The sequence below is a fragment of the Mobula hypostoma genome, chromosome 15 (assembly GCF_963921235.1).
Source record: "Mobula hypostoma chromosome 15, sMobHyp1.1, whole genome shotgun sequence".
NCBI classification, from domain to species: Eukaryota; Metazoa; Chordata; class Chondrichthyes; order Myliobatiformes; family Myliobatidae; genus Mobula; species Mobula hypostoma.
The window spans coordinates 73,090,516-73,114,192 of record NC_086111.1 but is presented as its reverse complement, the minus strand read 5'-3'; the positions used below and the strand labels follow the sequence as shown (position 1 = coordinate 73,114,192).

The 23,677-nt window shown below is 42.2% G+C and overlaps 1 protein-coding gene across 4 annotated transcripts in view; it reads right to left on the bottom strand.

Annotated features, from left to right (window-relative positions):
- LOC134356968 (host cell factor 1-like) overlaps positions 1–23,677 on the bottom strand; it is a 131,449-nt gene that overhangs the window by 11,624 nt on the left and 96,148 nt on the right. For all 4 annotated transcript variants that reach the window (XM_063068251.1, XM_063068250.1, XM_063068253.1 and 1 more), the window contains 2 exons: positions 11,035–11,223; positions 6,154–6,451 (listed from right to left, as the gene is read on the bottom strand). In XM_063068251.1, the coding sequence (XP_062924321.1) occupies positions 6,154–6,451; positions 11,035–11,223 (487 nt within the window). The remainder of the gene's footprint in view (positions 1–6,153; positions 6,452–11,034; positions 11,224–23,677) is intronic.

Below are 23,677 nucleotides of genomic sequence, written 5' to 3'. Positions count from 1 at the left end.
GCAGATCAGACCCAATTATTTAAAAACAACTCACAAAGCCACCTCATTCACAGGATATCTTCTGAAGTATGGATGCAGGGCATAGGAGGAGGTCAATTTTCACATTTTGGGTCAACATCAGAATGATATATTTCATTTAATTGTAGCAGTATTCTGGCCTGTTGTGTGACATCAGCATTTAGATCTATTTATCACGTGTACATCGAAACATACAATGAAATGTGTCGTTTGTGTTAACAACCAACACAACCTAGGAATGTACTGGGGGCAGCCCGCAAGCATGCCACACATTCTGGTGCCAACATAGCGTGTCCAGAGTGTTCAACAGAACAACAAAACAAACTCCTTTCCCATCCAGTCAGAAAGGAAAGACCACCAGAATATTTCCCAAGGGTCTGACAGCTGCCAAACTAAATAGACGGAATACATGTAACTGAATGGCTATAGGTGTTATCTGTCCACGGGACTGGATCACAACGTGCCAGCGGTTTATGAAGGCAGAGGGGTGGCCACAATGGACCCTGGTGAGAGAAAGCAGTGGGCACTTTGTAGCCTGTTCCACCATTTTTATTATATCATCACTCCATAACTCATCTGTCATTCTCAGTTAGTCATTTAGAATGGAACCAGGCCCTTTGGCCCAACTGTCCCATAACAACCAAGATTCCCTTCCAACCCAGTTCCATTTGTCCAAGCTCAGCCCATATCTCTCTGAACACTGTACCCATGTATCTGTTCAAGTATCCTTGTTGTTAACGTACCTGCTTCAACCACTTCTGCTGCCAGCTCGCTCCACACACTCACTACTTTGAGTGAAAAAGTTGTCCCTCGGGTCCCTATTAAATCTCTTCCCCCCCTCCTTAAACCTGTGCCCTCCAGTTCCCAATCCCCAAAACTTGGGGTAAAAAGACTGTGCATTTATCATATTATGTATCTCTGTAACAACACCCCTCATTTTCCTGTGCTTCAGTGAATAAAGTCCCAACCTCTCTCCATAACTCAGTCCCTTGAGTTCTGGCAACATCCTCATAAATCTCCTCTGCACTCTTTTCAGCTTCAATTTTCAACAAGAATCTGTTGAATGTGAGAAATTCCAACTTGTATTCCAGTTGTATAGACCACACTAAGATCAGGTCAGGTGGAGACACAGAAACCACCTTCCACCCTCCCTGCCTGATAAGGCAGTGCTTCTCTATCTTGATGCTTGTATGCAGTCTGGCTGGGGGATTTGAGCGTGGTGGTACAGAACAGGATGAAGGACATCACCAATATGAAGAAAGAACTTTTGTCTCCACAAGGACTGCAATGTGGTCACTTTTACTAGTATACCAATTGCCGCTAGTGTACCACTCCCCCTAGTGTACAGAGGACTCAAGCATATTGATGGGATTGAGATCCCTCACCAACTGACACAAACCCAATGCGGCCATAGCCAGCTGTCAGCAGTGGTTCTGTGAAACCACCAACTGGATCAGGTGTGAGAAAAAAAACAAACACACAATCTAGTTAACCCTAGTCTTGTCAATTAATCAGCGGACAACTAAAGCAACCAACTGGAGCAAGTAGCTTCAAGAATGTGAAAATCACATTAGAAGATAGAACACGACAGCACAGCACAGGTCCTGACTCACAATGTTGTGCCGATCTTTCAATCTACTCCAGGATTAATCTAACCCTTCCATCCCACATAGCCCCCCCCATTTTTCTATTAAAGGTGTCCCCTGCTTTTCAAACGTTCGTTTTACGAAACCTCACTGTTACAAAAGACCTACGTTACCTGCTTTCACTAACAGAGGGTGTTTTCACTGTTACAAAAAAAAGCAGCGCACACCCCGAGCAGCCGCTCTCCCCGGGATTCGGAATGGCATTCTAGCCGGCATTGCTTAAACACGTGCCTGTGAGCAGCCGTTAGCAAGGTGAGTTCTAAGGTATCGGAAAAGCCTAAAAGAGCTTGTAAAGGTGTTATACTTAGTGTAAAACTAGACATAATTAAGCGTTTCGATCATGGTGAATGAAGCAAGGACAAAGTGAGTGTGGCTTGTGGAAGTTGACGAAGATGATGTTGAAGAGGTTTTGGCATCCCAGGACCAAGAACTGATAGATGAAGAGATGATGCAATTGGAAGAGGAAAGGAAAACAATCGAAACCCAATGCAGTAGCTTAAGTGAAGTCGTCCAGGAACTGAACGTGAAGCAACTGCGTGAGATTTTCGCTGCAATTGACAATAATGATTGCAGAAAAGTACGACTTTAATTTTGAAAGGGTATGTAGGTTTAGGGCATATTTGCAAGATGGTTTGAGTGCTTACAAAGAACTGTATGATAGAAAAATGCGCGAGGCTAAGCAGTCAAGCAAGCCTTCCACATCAGCCACAGTAGACAACGAACCTCGACCTTCAATATCGAGGCAGGCAGACATAGAAGAAGATGACCTGCCTGCCCTAATGGAAAGAGACGACAATGAGATGACATCCCTGTGTCCCACCACCCCAATCCCCGGGCCGCAGACCAATACATTGCTGTGGAGAATGCAGCGGTAGCCGGGACGCACCCAACACATTTTTAAGAAAAAAGCCGAAATAAACAAGCTAATTAATTAGGTGCCGCCTGGCATGTAAATGTTGGCCCAGATCAGAGGCGACTGCCGATTGCGTCGCCTCTGATCTGGGCCGACTTATACATGCCGGGTGGCACCTAATTAATTAGCTTGTTTATTTCGGCTTTTTTCTTAAAGATGTGTTGGGTGCGTCCCGGCTACCGTTGTACCCCTGCATGCTTTGCGGCAAAGTATCGGTTGGCGGCCTGGAAGGTGGGGGCCACTGCACCACCCCAACCTCCTACGACTCAGCCTAACACACCATTATCAGTGTGCTCAATGTCTTCCTGATTCCCGTAAGTGATAGTACACTGTACATACATTATTTCTACTTTATACAGGCTGTGTATTTTTATGCGTTATTTGGTATGATTTGGCAGCTTCATAGCTTAAAGGTTATTGGAGAATGTGTTTCTGACGAGCGCTTGCGTGAGATTTTCGCTACGGGGAACAGTGCGGCAATGATTGTAGAGAAGTATTTCTACTTTATATAGGCTGTGTATTTATCATATCATTCCTGCTTTTTCTATATGTTACTGTTATTTTAGGTTTTATGTGTTATTTGGCATGATTTGGTAGGCTATTTTTGGGTCTGTGAATGCTCACAAATTTTTCCCATATAAATAAATGGTAATTGCTTCCTCGTTTTACGACATTCCGGCTTACGAACCGTTTCATAGGAACGCTCTACCTTCGGATAGCGGGGGAAACCTGTATCCATGTACCTATCTAAGAGTTTCTTAAATCCCCCTAATGTATCTGCCTCTACCACCACCCCGGCAGTGTGTTTCATGCACCCAACACGCTGTATAAAATCATACCTCTGACAACTCCCTTATACTTTCGTTCAATAAAAATATGCCCTCTCGGATTAGCCATTTCCACCCTTGGAGAAAGACTCTGGCTATCCACACTATCAATGACTCTTATCATTAACTCTTAATAAGCTTAAACATTATTCATTCTCTTATATCTGTTGCTCTTTCCACAGATGCTGCCTGACTTACTAAGTGTTCTGGCTTTAAGACTGCCTCTATCCTCAAAGACGGCAGGAACTATAATGCTCGTATCCATCACAGCCAGCTAGAGGTGCCAAATGGACGACACTCCTGGATCCTAGCAGCACAGAAGCCAGTCTTCAGTCAATTTGATCATTTCACAGGGTTTCCAGAAATGGCTGAAGAGTGTTGGATACAGCAAAGGCTACAATATCATACAACACTAAGGCTGTTATATTGAAAACCTGTGCGCAAGAACCAGAACTAGCTGTTTCTATTAAGGTTTCAGTACTAGCATCTACGGGGTCAGGTCACGTGGAGAATTAACCAGCTACGACACGTTAACAAAAAGCACAAAAAGCTCAACCTGGATGATAACTCTTCAACAGTCTCCCTACCATCAGAAAAGTGATAGAAGGTCTAGTTACCAAGAACTGATACGGTAGTGTAGCAGTTAGTGTAACAGTTCACAACGCCAGTGTAACACACTGTAAGGTTTTACTGCTACTGTAATGGCTTCTCTGTAATGTTCCACTGCTGCGGTAATGGTTTCTCTGTAGCAGCAATGTTTGGGTTATGACTAGAGATAACGGGGTGTCCTAGCCAATGAGTGGGATGTTGTTCTTTCTTGTGTGTCTGGGAGCTGGGAATTCGCAGCCTTTTGCCAGGGAGAGTTGGTAAACCTCGGGCGGAGTGGACTTTGAGTGAGGGTCTGAAGGTCAACGACGATCGGAGGAGGTCGATGGTGGACGATCAGCCTTATCAGTGAGCCCCAAAGTTGCTCATTAGACTGATTCATGAGAATGGGCCCTTTTTCTTTATTTGTTTTCTTTACTAACCATATAGTCAAAATTAAGAATTATAAAGCTCAATCGTTTAATCACATATTGTGTACTGTTTGTTATTTCGTGGTACTGATTTGTAACAGGGGAATAGGGGACACATTGTGCAGCATCAAGCTTGGCCAGGCCAGGGGTGGGGGGTGGCTATCATCCACTATATTAAGCTGCTAGCTGAAGTGAGAGTTACATCAGCGACTGAATTCAATTTCTACTGCAGTCTGTAAGGAGTTTGTACATTCCCCCCGTGACCCATGGGTTTCTTCCGGGTGCTCCGGTTTCCTCCCACATTCCAAAGACATATGGGTTGGTGAAGGTCAGTAAGTTGTAAGCACACTGTGTTGGTGTTGGACGTATGGTAATGCTTGCAGGCTAACTCTAGCACATCCTTGGACTGTGTTAGCACATTTCACTGAATGTTTCCCCGTACTCATGACAAATAAAATCTAATCTATCTAACTAGCTTACTTTTCAGCAGGACCTCAGCACACCCATTGGTCTAAACACAAAACACAGAGACATTAGAGCATCCTTAAACTGAGAAAGGCATCAATGAGCTCTGTTAAAGGTGGGTGTCTGTGGGAAAACAATCCAATCATACCAAGGCATATATGGCTTTTGGAGCTCTATCACCCTAGCCCCAGGTCAGCTGCTTCATCAGTAACTTTCCTCGAAATAGGAATGTTTGTTAAAGACTGCCCAAGATTTAATTCCATTTTCAATTGTTCAGAAAGTGTAGACGTCCATGCAAGGCCTGGCCAAAATAGACAGATGTGACAAGTTTATGGAGAGTGAATGTCATCCTGGCTGAGATGACAATAGAACAAAACAACTGGACCCCCAAAAATGACTAGTCAGCTCTGGGTTTGCACTCACTGGAGTTTAGAAGAAGGTGGGGGGGGGGAGGGGAAATCTCATTGAACTCTTCCAATTATTGAAATTATAGTGTGGACGTGGAGAGGATGTATCCATTAGTGGGAGAGTCTAGGACTAGTCATAGTCATACTTTACTGATCCTGGGGGAAACTGGTTTTCGTTACAGTTGCACCATAAATAATAAATAGTAATAAAACCATAAATAGTTAAATAGTAATATGTAAATTATGCCAGGAAATAAGTCCAGGACCAGCCTATTGCCTCAGAGTGTCTGACCCTCCAAGGGAGGAGTTGTAAAGTTTGATGGCCACAGGCAGGAATGACTTCCTATGACGCTCTGTGCTGCATCTCGGTGGAAGGCATACCTCAGAATACAGGGAATCTTTAGAATGGAGATGAGGAAGAATTTCTTTACCCTGAGAGCTTTGAATCTGTGGAATTCATTGTCACAGGAAAACAAGTCATTGGCTACATTTAAAGTGGAGGTTGACAGATTCTTGATTAGTAAGGATACCAAAGATTATGTGGTCAGAAAGAAAATAAATTAGCCATGATGGAATGGTGGAGAAGATTTGATGGGCTATATGGCCTAATTCTGCTCATATATCTTATGAGAAGCACCACCGTCTACAGGTAAGTCGAGTTGCATCCTAACCAGACTTAGAAACACATCACTGTTCCTTCATCAACACTTGATCGAACCTTGGAACAGATTTGTGGAATTACCTTCACCAAAGGGACTGCAATGTCCAAGGTGTGATTCACTGCGAACTTCTGAATGACAATTAGTCAACTACAATACTTGGGGTTCTCCTAGTGATCCTGAAAATAAAAATGCTTCTTACCTTGTAGCCACCTGACCTGTGTGGCTGGTCCATAGCCCTTCTCATTCTTGGCTGCTATCCGGAAGATTATTGCAGGTTTTGTTGTTGTGTCAACATGTGCATTTGCCAAGTTGGTTGAAGACACCAGACAACTGGGGAGTGGCCCACAGTACACCCGGACAAACAGCAGATGTGAAGTCCCCACAGGCTTGGGATCTGCTGCCTGTGATCCTGGAAGTGCTAAATACACGGAATATTCAATAATGTTTCCAGAGGTGACGGCAGGGGGCTCCCAGGAGAGTTGTGCACCCTCGGCAACCTACAGAATAAAATGTGCCCAAAATTAATAGCGATTCGATCCTGTGAATGAAGTTCCCTTGACCTTCAAATACATCTAAAATCTTAGAATATGATCTGATTACTGAGGCTGATCTGATTCAGAACCCAAGTGATCACATTCAGCTCAGATCAGTACTCACAACTCTTCACTGCAAGTGATAACTACTGCTTTAAACTGCAATAAGGAAGCTGAACACCTTGTTGCTAAGTCACCACTCAGGATGCTGGTGCCTCAGTGTTCCATTTCAAAGCTCTGTCCAAATAGGACTTATTATTTAAAGATTAGATTAGATTAACGATTTATTTGTAGCGCATACATTGAAACATAGAGTGAAATGTATCATTTTGCATCAACAACCAACACAGTCTGCAAGTGTCACCATGCTTTCAGCACTAAGATAGCACATCCTTAACTTACTAACCCCAATTACACCTATTAGTCATGTCTTTGGACTGTGGGAAGGAACCAGAGTACCAAGAGGAATCCCACACATTCACAGGGAGAACATACAAACTCCCTACAGACAGTGGCAAGTATGGAAGCTCAATGACTGGTGCTATGAAGGTTTATCTTAACCACCGTGCTACTGTGCGGTCCTTTTACTGAACCATTTGAGACACTTGAGAGCAGAAGGACACAGACTGAAGTAATAAAGAGTCACAACTTCTGCAACAGCTCTGCAAATGATGCCGGGAGTTCCTATACAGAGATAGATGCCAGAATGTCCATGACATTATTCAAAGGGCTGGTAAAATGAGAGTCAATCCTCTGGGCAGCACCTGCAGTATCTAGCTGCATTTAGTTATTGTACAATGATCACCCATTAATAGCAATTCATAAATTCACTGCAAAGATCTTGGTAAAATGAATTATGACAGTCAATCTAGAAATGCAAGGTCATAACTTTTGAGTGGATTAATGGTTTTAATTAAATTAATTAAGAAACATAGAAATCTACAGCACATTACAGGCCCTTTGGACCACAATGTTGTGCCGACCATGAAATCTACTCTAGAAACTGCCTAGAATTTCCCTACTGTATAGCCCTTTATTTTTCTAAGCTCCAGGTACCTATCTAAGAGTCTATTAAAAGACCCTATAGTGTCTGCCTCTACCACTGTTGCTAGTAGTGCATTCCATGCACCCACCAAACTCTGTGTGGAAAACTTACCCCTGACATCCCCCTTGTTCCTACTTCCAAGCACCTTAAACCATGCCCCCTAGTGTTAGTCATTTCAGCCCTGGGAAAAAGCTCTGGCTATCCACATGATCAATGCCCCTCCTCATCTTATACACCTCTATCAGGTCACCTCTCATCCTCTGTCGCTCCAAGGAGAAAAGGCTGAGTTCACTCAACCTATTCTCATTAGGTACACTCACCAATCCAGGCAACATCCTTGTAAATCTCCTCTGCGCTCTCTCTATAGTACCCACATTCTTCCTGTAGTGAGGTGACCAGAACTGAACACAGTACTCCTCTTGAACTCAATCCCACGGTTGATAAAGGCCAATACACCATACACCTTCTTAACAACTGTCAACCTGATTTGACTGTCCTATGGGCATGTACCCTAAGATTCTGCTGATCCTCCACACTGCCAAGAGTACATTAATATTATATTCTGTCTTCAAATTTGACCTACCAAAATGAACCACTTCACACTTATCTGGTTTGAACTCCAACTGCCACTTCTCAGCCCAGTTCCGCATCTGACAACCCTCCAGATTATCCACAACAGCCCCAATGTTTGTGTCATCACCAAACGTATTAACCCACCTTTCTATTTCCTCATCCAGGTCATTTCTAAAAATCACAAAGAGGAGGTCTCCCAGAACAGACCTGCAGAACACCACTGGTCAAAGTCCTCCATGCAGAATACGAACCATCCACTACCACCATGTCTTCTGTGGGCAAGCCAATTCTGGATCCACAGAGCAAAGTCTCCTTGGATCCCATGCCTCACTACTTTTTGAATGAGCCTTGCATGGGGAACCTCATCAAATGCCTTACTGAAATCCACATACGCTACATCCACTGCTCTACTTTCATCAATGTGAAAGCAGCATCTATCATCAAAGACCCCCACCATCCCCTTTTCTCACTATTGCTTTGAGGCAGGAGATACAGAAGCCTTAGGTGCCACACCACCAGGTTCAGGAGCAGTTATTACTCTCCAACCATTAGGATCCTGAACCGGAGTGAATAACTTCACTCACCATAACTCTGAACTGACTCCACAACCTACAGACTCACTTTCAAGGACTCTTTATAACTCATGTTTTCAGTATTATTTTTTATTAGCACATTGCTTGTTTGTAAGTCTTTATGTACATATCATTTTATCCATAAATTCTAATGTTTATTTCTTTAACTTTTCTGTAAATGCCTGTAAGAAAATGAATCTCAGGGTAGTGTACGGTAACATATACGTACTTTGATACTAAATTTACTTTGAACTTAAGCAACACCTGCTGCTGGGTTCCAGATTATTTGATGTATTACCAAATAACTTGAAAATTTGAATTGGACAGCAGGGGTCAGGAAATGTTTCTGATGTTAAATAGGGAGTCATTGTTCATAACATGGTTACTGTTTACTCCTTAGCTGACTTTTCAAGCAATATGAAGACCAGGAGCAGGATCAAGTGACCAAGCTAAGTAACCAGTGGATTGCAACCAGATTTTACTTGGGCACTGCAACTTGCCTCAGTGCGGGGAGAAATATAGGGATATCAGTCAGGTGGAGCCATCCTCATGCAGACCTGTCTTTTGTTCTTGGTTTTAATTTCGCCTTTGTAGCAGCAACGAATTTTGTTTGATAGTGCTTTGGTGACGTCCCTTATGACAATGATTCCATACAAGGTATGACATTGCTTGGGCCTTAAGAGCTATTCATGCATCCACCTCCTAATTCATTGTCCCTCTCTTCACATACGTGAGTAAGAATCTTCTTGTTACTTAGGTAGCTGGCCTTTACTGGGCCTTACTGCAGGGTGGCACAGTAGCTTAGCGGTTAGTATATTGCTTTACACCACCACTGACTGCGGTTCGATTCCTGCCATCGTCTGTAAGGAACTTATTTGTTCTCCCTGTGACCGCGTGGCTTTTGTCCAGGTCTTCTCCCACATTCCAAAGGTGTTCAGATTAGTAAATTGTGGGCATGCTCGTTGGCCCTGGAAGCATGGCGTCACTTGCTGGCTGCCTCCAGCACAAGGAGAATAGGGGAAGTTGACATGAACGTAGGGAGATTAGAAGAGTGGAATTAAAGATAAACGTTAGCCTTATTTGTTACATGTACATTAAAACAACAAAGCATACAGTGAAATGTGTCGTATGGCCTGCAACTTACTAATCCTAACGACTTTGAAATGTGGGAAGAAACCAGAATACCTGGAGGAAAACCACATGGTCATGAGGAAAATGTACTAACTCCTTTCAGATAGTGCCAGGAATTGAACCATGATCAGTAGCTTTGTAAAGTGTTACGCCAGCTGCTACTCTATCGTGCTGCTAGGTGTAACGTAGGACTGGTATAACTGGGTGGCTGATGATTGGTGTGAATTCAGCAGCCAAGTAGGGGATGGAAACTGAAGGGCCTGTTCCCATGCCGTATGTCTCTATGACTTTAATAGCCTTACTCAACAAGAGCTTTCAATTTTAGTTTAGTGGCAGTTTCAGAAGAAACAGAGTGAACAAAGGAAACGGGTGCTTTTTGGATTAGCATCAATGAAAAGTTTGCTGAAATAGCAGCAAGTCACTAATTGATAGAAATCAGACAATTCTGCCACAATGAAACACAGCCTCAGGGAGACTCTGGAGATCGTGGAGAGGTGGGGGCAGGGTTAGCTATTATAGCGCTTGTGACCTGGGTTCAGTTCCATCGCTGTCTACAAGGAGTTTGTACATTCTCCCTGTGACCTTGTGGGTGCACCGGTTTCCACCCACTTTCCAAAGACATACAGGTTAGTGGTGAAATGCTCACGTAGGTGTAATTGCGCAGCCTGGGCTTGCTGGGCTGGAAGGCTTATTACTGTGCTGTATCTCTAAATAAAATTCTGCAAATCCAAAGTAACACATACAAAATGCTATAGGAACTCAGCAGGTCGGGCAGCATCTACGAAAAGGAATAAACAGTCAATGTTTCAGGCTAAGACCCTGCGTTAGAATAAACTAAAAAAACAAGGGCACCTGTAGCACCCACCGCAGAATGTTCCAAAATCCCATAGTGAAGACTGAGCAAGTAAGCCACACATTCTAGCCACTTTTTGGATAAAGGCACTTCTCTATGGGTTTTATTAATAGCACAGATGGATATCAGATTTAGATCTCTAGACTAGACTGTCAACAGGGGAGAATATTGGTCAGGACGTAAACAATTTTTTTTCAGAAAGTGAAGATAATTGGTTGTTGAGAACCTAAAGCTGTTCAAGGCTACTGAAATGGAACTGTCTTCTCCCAGCTCCTGCCAGAATAACCTCGACCCACACCAGTGTCACTGATTATGTTCTCATTAGAGGTGGTGATTCACTCCCACGAGCTGCATTGAATGATCTGTCACTTACTTTACTGATCTTGATGGCAGATGGTGCACCTGGGAATCCTGGGATACAAGACTTGAAGGCTGAAATTTCGCTGAATGGACCTCGTCCACAAGCATTTATTCCGGCCACACGGAACTTATAGGCAGTGCCCGACTGCAGTTTCACAGTCTTCAGGTTGCTGTGGTCTGGGACATTGTCTACATTTTCGTCCTGAGTGAAAATAACATCACAGATAGAGATTTTTAAGCCAGTTTCATTCATTGAGTGTTTAGAAACTCCAAATTGCTCAGGTAGCAAAAGTCTTTAAAATAGACCATAATAGTACAGTATAGGCCCTTCAGCCTACCTTTTAACCCACTCCAAGATTAAACTAACCCTTCCCTCCCACACAGCCCTCCATTTTTCTTTCATCCACGTGCCTATCTAAGAGCCTATTAACTGTCCTCAACATATTCACCTCTACCAACATCCCTGGGAGACGTTCAATGCACCCACCACTCTTAAAAAAAAAGCTTACACTTTCCTCCAATCTCCTTAAAGATATGTCCTCTCATATTAAACATTTTCGACGGGAAAAAAAATCACTAGCTGTTCACTCCATCTCTGCTTCTTAATGTCTTGTACACCTCTATCATCATCCTTTGCTCCAAAAAGAAAAGCCCTAACTTTTCCTCATAAGACATGCTTTCTAATCCAGGCACCATTTACCCCGGTAAATCTGCACCCTCTCTAAAGCTTCCACGTCCTTCCTATAATGAGGCTACCGGAAATGAACACAATACCCATTTAAATGATTAGGTTCTGAATCTAAATACACAGTCACAATCTTGAGCAGCAAGTCCCATATTCTAGCCACTTTTTGGACAAAGGCTCCTCAAAACTTCTACAGATTTTATTAATGGTGCTAATGGACATCTGATTTGGATTTCTAGACTGGGTTATCAAACAGAGAGAATATTGGTTCCCCCCCCCACACAGAAAGTGAAAAAAGTTTTAAAAATATTTTCCACTCTAATAGGGAGAAAGATCAATGGTGAAATTCATGCTACATTCACTTTAAGGACAAGAGCAATGGCCCTTCCTTCATATATGAGCAAGGCGTCAACCTGGTGCTGTACTCAGTCGTGGGGATCAAACCCATAACCTGACACAGTGAACAGCACATCCAACTGAACCAAGCAGACAATTTGAGGGGCTTGTGCAAGTAAATACAAGCTCTTCTTTTAAATGCTCTATTATGCAAAGAATTCCCTACCTCATTAATAATGCAGATAAAAGCCTGCACTTCTGAATTGCTGCCCTCACTAGTGGGTCTAAGAGAATGAAAGTATCTTTCTGGCCAACACAATTTGATTAGATGTGATAACAGAATACAAGCCTGCACATCCTTTCAGTCGATACTTCAGAACTGAAAAGTCACACCCACCAGTATAGGTTGTATGCAGCCCCAGATTGCTAGGCAAAACAGGTCAAGAGAAGAACCTGAAGGTCTCTAAAATTATGGAGTGGCCAGAGTGCAAATGGAAAATGAGATGAGAGGAGTGAGAGCAGAGATGGAGATGGGGTCTCAGGGTAGTACGTATACATATATATACTTTGATAATGGAGGGGAAGGTCACAAGGTTTGTTCTGCTCCTAAACCTGTCTGTTCATATGAAGGGGATCGATTCTCCAGGGGTGGGGGAGTTATGTAAAGCTTCATAAATGGCATCATGGGTGGGGAGAAAGGAGGTTAGAAAAGCTATGGTGCTGAGGACCCGAAAGTCAAGGGGCGCAAAGGATGTTCTGTGTTCATACAAGAATGAGGTCCAATCCATCACTGAGATGAATCCAGTGGGGGGAGGTTGAAGTGTTGGAAGTTATCAACCATATTGGTATCGATGAATCAGGCAGGCAGGAAAGCTAAAAAGATTAAAATGGACACCAAAAGATAGCAATCCGCGGATTGTCACAACTTCATCTTGCCAGTGGTGGTGGAAGCATGGCTGCAGAAAGAGTGCAGGGTACAGCATGTTTGATTCCTGGGGGGCTTCCAGCGAACACATCCTGCATGATACAAACAAACAAGATTCTGCAGATGCTGGAAATGCAGAGCACACACATTCTGGAAGAACTCAACAGGTCAGGCAATATCTGTGTAGGGGAATAAACAGTCAATAGATCATCAGGACTGGGACTCTATCAGAGCCTGCGTGACCCAGAGGAGTTGTACCTCCATGCAGTGTGGAGACAAAAGGATGGATGGGGCGGGGGTTTGGATCCACTCATAGTCTGAAGGCCATCGCATGGAGAAAATGCACAAAAGCAAATTACAGAGGAATTAGAATTCTAACAGTTAGTTCTTACAATGTTGACTCTTTCTCTTTCTACAGATGCTCTCTGAACGTCTCCCACAGTCACAATGGGGAGAAGTTTAATTATCCTACTGTAGACAGATCAGGAAAACATCTAATCTTTGATCCCCAATTACCACCATTGTTCTGCCTGTTCATAATGATTTTGCTAAATGTATAATGAAGCATTGCTAGATTCAAATCATTAAAAAAACAATGATCGTAATCGGGAAGAAAAGGACACGAGGGAAAAGGTCAAATTCAGTGGCTGAAAACAAATCAAACAATGGGCAGTCCACAAAGGCATGGCTTTGTACGATCTAGGTAAAATCTCAACAGAATTCTATAGACAATAGAGTCCAGATTGAATAGGAAGAGATAAGTCCCCAGGGTCTGATATATCCGTGGTAATTAAGAAAGATAAAGAGATTACTGGGGCATTGACCAATGTCTTCATGTCTCTAGTCACAGGCGAGGTCCTGGAGGACAGACAAGTAGCTAAAGTTGTTTCACTATGCAAGATGGGAACCAGGGAAAATCCTGGAATCTATGGACCAGTGAATCTCACATCAGTGGTAGGATCTTACCAGAAAGAATTCTTAGGGATAGAATTCATGAGCATTTGGAAAACCATGGCCTAATTAGGGAGAGCCAGCATGCCTGTGTGTGGGGCAAATCATGTCATAGGAGGGGCAGGTAGTTTTGAGGAAGTAGAGAGGCTGCAGAAGGACAACACAGATTAGGAGAACGGGTAAAGAAATAGCAGATGGAATATGGTGTCAGGAAGTTTACGGTCATGCACTTTGGTAGAAGAAATGGAATGGTTGACTATTTTCTAAATGGAGAGAAAATACAAAAAAACTGAGGTACAAAGGGACTTGGGAGTTCTTGTGCAGGATTCCCTAAAGGTTAATCTGCTGGTTGTCTAAGCCCTTCTGTAGCCTCTCTACTTCCTCAAAACTATCTGCCTCTCCACCTATGTTCATATCGTCTGAAAATCCAAGTACACAACATCAACCGATTCTCTTCTGTCTATCCTGCTTGTTACTTCTTCAAAGAATTCCAACAGATTTGTCAGGCAAGATTTTCCCTTGAGGAAACCATTCTGACTGCAGCAATTTTATCATGTGTCTCCAAGTACCCTGAGACCTTATCCTTAATAATCTTCATCTTCCAACATCTTCCTAACCACTAAAGTCAGACCAACTGGCCTATAGTTTTCTTACTGGCTCTTTCCTTCTTGAAGTGGGGAGTGACATATGCAATTTTCCAGTCTTCCGGAATCATTCCAGAATCTAGTGATTCTTGAAAGATCATTACTAATACCTCACGATCTCTTCAGCCACCTCTTTCAGACACTGGGGTGTACACCACCTGGTCCAAGTGACTTATCTACCTTCAGATCTTTCAGTTTCCCCAAAAACCTTCTTCCTAGTAATGGTAATTTCAAACACATCATGACCCTGACACCTGGAACTTCCACTATACTGCTGGTGTCTTCCACAGTGAAGGCTGGTGCAAAATGCTTATTCAGTTCTTCCGCCATTTCTTTGTCCCCCAATACTACCTCGTTTCTCAGCATTGTTTCTCAGTCGTCCGATATCCACTCTCGCTTCTCTTTTATACTTTATGTATCTGAATAAACCTTTGGTATCTTTAATATTATTGGCTAGCTTATTATCGTAATCCATCTTTACCTTCTTAATGACTTTTTTTAGGATTGGTATTTAAAAGTTTCCTAATCCTTCCTAACTTCCCACTAATTTTTGCCCTCTCTTTGGTTTTTGTGGTGGCTTTGACTTCCCTTGTTAGTCATGGTTCTGTCATCTTGCCTTTAGAATACTTCCTCCTCTTTGGGATGTACATATAAATAACCTGGATGAAAATGTAGATGAGTGGGCTAGTAAGTTTGCAGAATGGTGGTGTTGTGGATAGCATAGATGACTGGCAAATAATACAGCAGGCTATAGCTCAGGTGCAATTATGAGTTGAGAAATGCCAGATGGAGTTTAACCTGGCCAAATGTGAAGTGTTGCATTTTGGTAGGTTATATATAAAGAAATAGTACACTACTAAGAGCAAAACTCTTAATAGTGTTGATGACCATAGGGATCTTGAATTCCAAATTCAAAGCTCCTTGAAAGTGGCTACACAGGTTCTTAGGAGGTTAAATAGGCATATGGCATGCTTATCATTTTTAGTTGAGGCACTGAGTTTAAAAGTCAGGAAGTTACGTTGCAGCTTTATAAAACTTTAGCTTGGTTGCACCTAGAGTACTGCATACACTTCTGGTCTCCCCATTATAGGAAGGATGTCGAGGCTTTGGAGAGGGTGCATTAGAGTGTTACCAGGATGCTGCCTGGATTAGGGAGCATGTGCTAAAATGAGAGGTTGGACAACCTTGGGTTGTTTTCTCTGGAGCAGTGAAGGCTGAGGAGAGATCTGACAAGAGGTTTAAAAGATTATGAGAGGCATAGATAAAGTAGACAGACAGCATCTTATTCCTAGCATTGTAATGTTTAATACCAAAGGGCATGCATTTAGAGTGAGAGGGGATGACTTTAAAGGAGATGTGAGGAGCACATTGGTGGGTCCCTGGAATGTGCTGCCTGAAGTGACGACAAAGGCAGATACATTACAGAATTTTAATAGATGTTTAGATAGGCACATGAATATGGGGAAAACAGAAGGATATGGACATTATGTGGTCAAAGGGGATGTGGTGTACTGTTCTAAGCTCTATGTTCTAATGTATGACAGTTGTTAAGATGAAAACTAGGGTTAATATGGGAAGCTTAGAGCAGAAGTGAAAATGGGAATCAGGTCAAAGACAAAGTATGAGAATAGATAATTTAAAAGGGCAATGAACAGAGAACAGATAGTAAGAGGAGGGGTGGGACTGATCATGGGCTAAAAGAGTAGACAGAACTGCAGTACACTTTACAAAGAAACATAAAGCCAAAATCAGGGAAAAAGATGGAGTGATGATACTACATAGGACAAAACTTGAAGTGGTGATGCTAGAAAAGTGAGTTGTATTTAATGGTACGTAAATCATAGTAACATAGAACATCACAGGACAGTACAGGCCCTTCGGCCCACATGTAGTGCCAACCTTTTAACCTACTCTAAGTTCAATCCAACCCTCCTTCTTAAATAACCCTCCATGTGCCCATCTAAGAGTCTCTTAATGCCCCAAAAGGATCCACCTCTACCACCACCCCTGGCAGTGTGAATCATGCACCCAACACTCTCCGTGTAAAGAACTTACCTCTGACATCCCCCCTATATTTTCTGCCAAACACCTTAAATTATGCCTCCTTCTGTTAGCCATTTTCATCCTGGGAAAGAGTTTATCTATGCCTCTTATTATCATGTACACCTCTATTAAGTCACCTCTCATCCTCCTTCCCTCAACTGAGGTGGTGAACAGGGTGGATAAAGATGACTATTTTTGATGGATGTCTGTCTGAGGTTTCACTAAGTGTTTAAGAGCCAGGTAATATATTCACCAAATGGACGATGTCCATGGAATGAAAGCACTATGACCGGGAAGCCGGGCTGTGAAATACAAACACCTTCCAACCTGCATTATCAGAGCTGTATGTATCAGTGTGAGGTAAGTACTGAGGTTGAATTAAGTTCCACCCTGTGAACCTAATAGGTCTTTATGACATTTCCTACTAGTTAACACCAAGAACACTCCTTTTCCCCCCAAAATATCTTAATATTGTCAAAATGGATGCATGGGGTAGAAGTTAAAAGAAAAATTGCAAACAACTAAACTTGAGAGTTGTTACAAAGTAAGAGCTACAGTGAAAGACTTTAAGAAAATGTGTATGGACTCTAGGAACAGTAATTTGAATACAAATAAACTTTAATAGCGAGAATTGTAGTGTGAATCAATTTGGTGGAAGAATAAGATCAACTAAAGGGAACAAGGTGGGGGGAGGGTGTCACAAAACACATCCAAGTTAAAGAGTGCAACTGGAAAGGATTCAGTACCTTACAGAAGAGAGACAGCTCAAAAGCAAGGAAGAAAGGTCTAAATGGAGTTGATGTGGAGAGGGCATCCGTTGCCATGAAGGGCAGTGGAAACAAGTCATCAGGTGCATACAAGGCTGAAATTGATAGTTTATTGATGATAAGCAGGTTGAGAGTTATGAAGGATAATGAGCTTAACAACAATAGCCATGATTGAATGAAGGAGCAGGCCATTGGGGTGAACAGCAAATTCTACTCCGAAATATTATGGTCCAAGTCATATTGAATCATGGTGGAATGTTCTGGATTGGCAAATCCTTTAGTTAGAGAGGAAGAAGCTAAAATCAGATGTATCAGTGGAATTATAGAGCATGAGAGAGGAGCTGGCCAAAGTTGATTGGAAGGAGGCACTAGCAGGGATGACAGAAAAACAGCAATGGCTGGAATTTCTGGGAGCAATTCAGAAGGCACAGGGGGTAGGTTCATCCCAAAGAAATAGCACAGTATTGTAAAGGGAGGATGAGGCAATCATGGCTGACAAAGGAAGTCAAAGACAGCATAAAAGCCAAAGAGAGGGCAAATAATGGAGCAAAAAATAGTGGGAAATTAGAAGATTGGGAAACTTTTAAAAACCCACAGAAGGCAACTAAAAAGCAATAAGAAAAAATGAAGGTAAGCTAGCCAATAAGTACAAAAACGATAGCAAAAGATAATTCAGATATATAAAGAGTAAGAGAGGTGAGAGTGTATATCAAACCATTGGAAAATGATGCTGGAGAGCTAGTGGGGGAGTGGGGAAACTAAAGAAGTGGAGGACAAACTTCATAAGTATTTTGCATCAGTTTTCACTGTCGCAGACACCAGCTGAATTTCAGAAATACAAAAGCATTAGGGGGCAGGTATTAATAAGAAGGGCTTGGGAAGTTGAAAGATATGAAGATAGATAAGTAACCTGGACCAGATGGACTACACCCCAGAGTTCTGAAAGAAGTGACTAATGAGATTGTAGAGGTATTAGTAGTCATCTTTCAAGCATCACTAGATTTTGGAATAGTTCTGGAGGGTTGGAAAATTGCAAGTGTGATCAGTTTAATTTCTTGCCTCTCACCTCTCTGCTTTCTTAAAATCTTATTAGTCTGACTTCAGTGGTTAAGATATTGAAATCCATTATTAACAATGTTGTTTTCGGGTAATTTGAAGGCACATGATAAAATTAGCCTAAGTCAAGCATTTTTTCCTTAAGCAGTAATCTTCGCTGACAAATCTGTTGGAATTCTTCATGAAAATAATAGGCAGGATAGACAAAAGGAGAGTCAATAGATGTTCTTTATTTGGATTTACAGAAGGCCTTTGTCAAAGTGCCGCACAATAAGGCTGCTTAACAAGGTAGGAGCCCATGGCTTTACTGGAAAAATACTAACTGGCAGAAGGAAAAGAGTGAGAATGAAGTTGTGTTCTGCAGTTGTTGGTATTCTTTTCACATATGTCAATGATTTGGAATACAGAATTGATGGCTTTGTGGCTAAGTTTGTAGACGACATGAAAATAGTGTTGATGAAGCAGGGACTCTGCAGAAGGACCTAAATAGCTTAGAAGAACGGGCAAAGTAGTGGCATACGGAATTGTATAGTCATGCACTTTGGTAGAATGAATAATGGCATAGACTATTTTCTAAATGAGAAGTGAATTCAGAAATCAAGAGTTGCAAAGGGACTTAGAAGTCCTTGTGCAGGATTCCTTGAAGATTAACTTGTAGGTTCAGTTGGTGTTAAGGAACGCACATGCAATGTTAGTATTAAAAGCAAGGGTGTAATGCTGAGGCTTCAAAAGGCATTGTTCAAACCACACTTGGGAGCACTATGAGCAGTTTTGGGCCCCTTATCCAAGAAAAGATGTGCTGGTATTGGAGAGGGGTCAGAGGAGGTTCACAAGAATGATTCTGGGAATGAAAGGGTTAATGTTTGATGAGTGTGTGATGACTCTGGGGTTTAGAAGAACAATGAGGGATCTCAATGAATATTGAAAGGCCTGGATAGAGTGGAAGTGGAGAGGATGTTCCCTATAGTGGTGGAGTCCAAAACCAGAGAATCAGAATCAGGGTTATCATCACCGGCATGTGACGTGCAATTTGTTAACTTAGCACCAGCAGTTCAATTCAATACATAATCTACCAGAAAGAGACAAATAATAATAATAATAAATAAAATAAACATAATAAACAAGTAAACCAATTATTTGAATAGATTTTTAAAAATGTGCAAAAACAGAAATACTATATATTAAAAAAAAAGTGAGGTAGTGTCCAAAGCTTCAATGTCCATTTAGGAATTGGATGGCAAAAGGGAAGAAGCTGTTCCTGAGTTGTTGAATGTGTGCCTTCAGGCTTCTGTATCTGCTACCTGATGGTAACAGTGAGAAAAGGGCATGCTCTGGGTGCTGGAGGTCCTTAATAATGGACGCTGCCTTTCTGAGACACTGCTCCCTAAAGATGTCCTGGGTACTTTGTAGGTTAGTACCCAAGATGGAGCTGACTAAATTTACAACCTTCTGCAGCTTCTTTTGGTCCTGTGTAGTAGCCCCTCCATACCAGACAGTGATGCAGCCTGTCAGAATGTTCTCCATGGTCCAACTACAGAAGTTTTTGAGTGTATTTGTTGACATGTCAAATCTCTTCAAACTCCTAATAAAGTATAGCCGCTGTCTTGCCTTCTTTATGACTACATCTATATGTTGGGACCAGGTTAGACCCTCAGAGATCTTGACACCGAGGAACTTGAAGCTGCTCACTCTCTCCATTTCTGATCCCTCTATGAGGATTGGTATGTGCTCCTTCGTCTTACCCTTCCTGAAGTCCACAATCAGCTCTTTCTTCCTACTGATGTTGAGTGCCAGGTTGTTGCTGCGACACCACTCCACTAGTTGGCATATCTCACTCCTGTACGCCCTCTCGTCACCACCTGAGATTCTACCAACAATGGTTGTATCGTCAGCAAATTTGTAGATGGTATTTGAGCTATGCCTAGCCACACAGTCATGTGTATATAGAGAGTAGAGCAGTGGCTAGGCACACACCCCTGAGGTGCGCCAGTGTTGATCGTCAGCGAGGAGAATATGTTATCACCAATCCGCACAGATTGTGGTCTTCCGGTTAGGAAGTCGAGGATCCAATTGCAGAGGAGGTACAGAGGCCTAGGTTTTGCAACTTCTTAATCAGGATTGTGGGAATGATGGTATTAAATGTTGAGCTACAGTCGATGAACAGCATCCTGACGTAGTTGTTTGTGTTGTCCAGGTTGTCTAAAGCCGTGTGAAGAGCCATTGAGATTGCGTCTGCCGTTGACCTATTGTGGCGCTAGACAAATTGTAATGAGTCCAGGTCCTTGCTGAGGCGGGAGTTCAGTCTAGTCATAACCAATCTCTCAAAGCATTTCATCACTGTTGATGTGAGTGCTACCGGGCGATAGTCATTAAGGCAGCCCACATTATTCTTCTTAGGCACTGGTATAACTGTTGACTTTTTGAGGCAAGTGGGAACTTCTGTCCGCAGCAGTGAGAGGTTGAAAATGTCCTTGAATACTCCCGCTAGTTGGATGGCACAAGTTTTCAAAGCCTTACCAGGTACTCCATCGGGACCTTCTGCCTTGCAAGGGTTCACTCTCTTTAAAGAGTCTAACATCAGCCTCTGAGACAAAGATCACAGGGCACTACTTCAGAATACAAGGGTGTCCCTTTAGAACACAGATGAGAAAGAATTTATTTAGCCAGAGGGTGGTGAATCTGTGAATTCATTGCCACAGACAGCTGTGAAGCCCAGGTCACTGGGTATTTTTAAAGCAGTAGGTTCTTGATTAGTGTCAAAGGTTACAGGGATAAATCAAGAAAATGGGGTTGAGAGGATAATAAATTAGCCATGGTGGAGTGGCAGAGCAGACTCGATGGGCTAAGAGGTCTAACTTGGCTCCTATGTATTATGGGAACCTGTAGGTGGTGGTATTCCCATGCGTTATGCTTTGTAACTCCAAAACATAAACTAATTGAATGAAAACACAGAGCAGGGAGATGTGTGTCTACTTCAATTTTTACTTTAGTGAGGTGCACACACCTGACGTAGTGGCATAATAACGTATGACATTCACACTCTTTTACATATAACTAGCAATGAACTATGTAAACAACAAAGAATACTTAACTAAACAATATAACTCAAATATTGCTGTAATATTAAATACACGCTCTTCACCGCTTAGTTATGACTCCAACTCAATATAGAATGCGTCTCAACTATACAGTGCCTCATCGAAATATTCAGCCACCATCTGTTCACATAAATGAGTATTACAACCAGGGATTTTGATCAATTTAACTGACAATTTTTATTTGTGAATCATATGCTCCCTTTTTCACAGTAGAGCCCCAAAAAACAGGGAAAATTGTAAAGCATGATAAACTAAAAACCTACAAATTGAAATGTCAGCTGTTCATAAGTATCATCCCCCTTTGCTCAGTACTTAGTTGAACCACCTCCAGCAACTATTACAGCCAGTAATGTTTTTAGATAAGTCTCTATTAGCTTGACACAACGTGATGGAGCAAGATCTGCTCATTCCTCCTTGCAAATTTGCTCAAGCTGTGCCAGGTTATTTGGAGAGTGGCAGTATACAGCAATCTTGAGGTCTTGCCAGAGATGTTCAATCGGGTTAAGGGTAAAACTCTGACTGGACCAACTAAAGGACATCATTTTTCTTCATTTGAAGCCACTCTATGGTTGTTCTGGCAGTGTGTTTTGGGTCATTGTCCTGCTGAAAGATGAACTTCCTTCCCCGGATTAAGCTTTCTGGCAGAGGCTAGCAGGTTTTTAACCAGGAGTTCTCTGTACTTAGCACTATTCATCTTCCCATCAATCCTGACCACATTTCCAGTCCCTGCTGCTGAAAAGCATCCCACAGCATGATGCCATCTTCACTATACTTTACACCAGGGATGGTGTTACTTGGCTGATGCACAGTATTAAATTTATGCCACATGTACCGTTTAGTGATAAGACCAAAAGGATCCACTTTAGTCTCATCCAACTACATGACCTTATTCTACATCTTTACAGTATCTTCTAAGTGACACTTCACAAAGTCTTTCCAGCAAAGATTGTTTTTATTAGCCAGGGCTTCTTCCTTTGTCTTTCATCCATAAATACCCTTTTTGTGCAAGGTCTTTAGCGTTTGTGGAGCCATGAACATTAACTCCAGTTGCAGCTCTCTCAAGAGGGACAGTTGGTGTCATCGTAGCCTTCTTGCCTTCTTAGAAGTGCTGTTCTTCCCCGGTGACTAAGTTTCTAGGGGCAGCCTTGCCCCTAGCAGTGCGACTATGGTTTTATATTTTTTCCATCTTTACATGATGGACTGCACTGAGCTCAGTTTTTTCATTTTAGTTTGGTTTGTTGAAAATCTGCCACACTGTTGGACTTTACAGAGAGGGGGTATTTACTGAAAACAGGTGATCCTCCAATTCTCTACATCAAAAATTGAATGAGTTGGTAAGATAATACTGTATGTTGCACCTGAGGAAAGTCAGCATAGCAATTACAAAGGGGATGAATACCTTTTTAGCCTCACAATTGTATTTTAATTTTAGTACATTGTTGACTGATTTTAGAATTTTCTTTTGATTTGACATGATGCACAATGTTTTGTAGATTAGTTCAAACAAACTTACTTCAATTATATTTTAAATTTAGAAAATGGGACAGTAAAATGTGGAAATAGTTGTGGAGGATCAAGGCATGTATTTATTCATGTATGTATGCATGTATACACACACACACATATTCACAGCATTTTAAAATTTAAAATGGCCCATTCAGGCCTAAAGATTTGGTCGCCGTGGAGGATTTTTTTTTACTATTGTGGGATAACGACTTTCTGACAAGGAGGGATCACTCTGCTTGACAGGAGAGACCTGTGGCTGTGAAACAATCTCAAGTTCTGGGGCCTCCTCTGTGGTGAATGCAGGACAGCCCTGGGACTGCAGGAAGTGGATCTGACATCTCGACACCTTTCTTCTCCAAGATGCTCTTGGCATCTTCTGAATATGTTGCCATTCCAAACATTCCTGCTCAGGCCACCAGGCAAACCTTCAAGCCAATGTTTTCATTTTGACCACAACTAGATGATAGGCATGTCGCTCTTCCAACACCTTAGCTCTCAACTTGGACAGTACAACGACCCTCAAACTGCACGCAAGGTCAGCTCCATCAAGGGCAAGTTCACCCTCGTGTTGGTTTAAAAAAAAATGGGGGCACAGGAATTTCTGATACGCATTCCAGCATTTTGGGTTGCCTTGTAGACCTGACA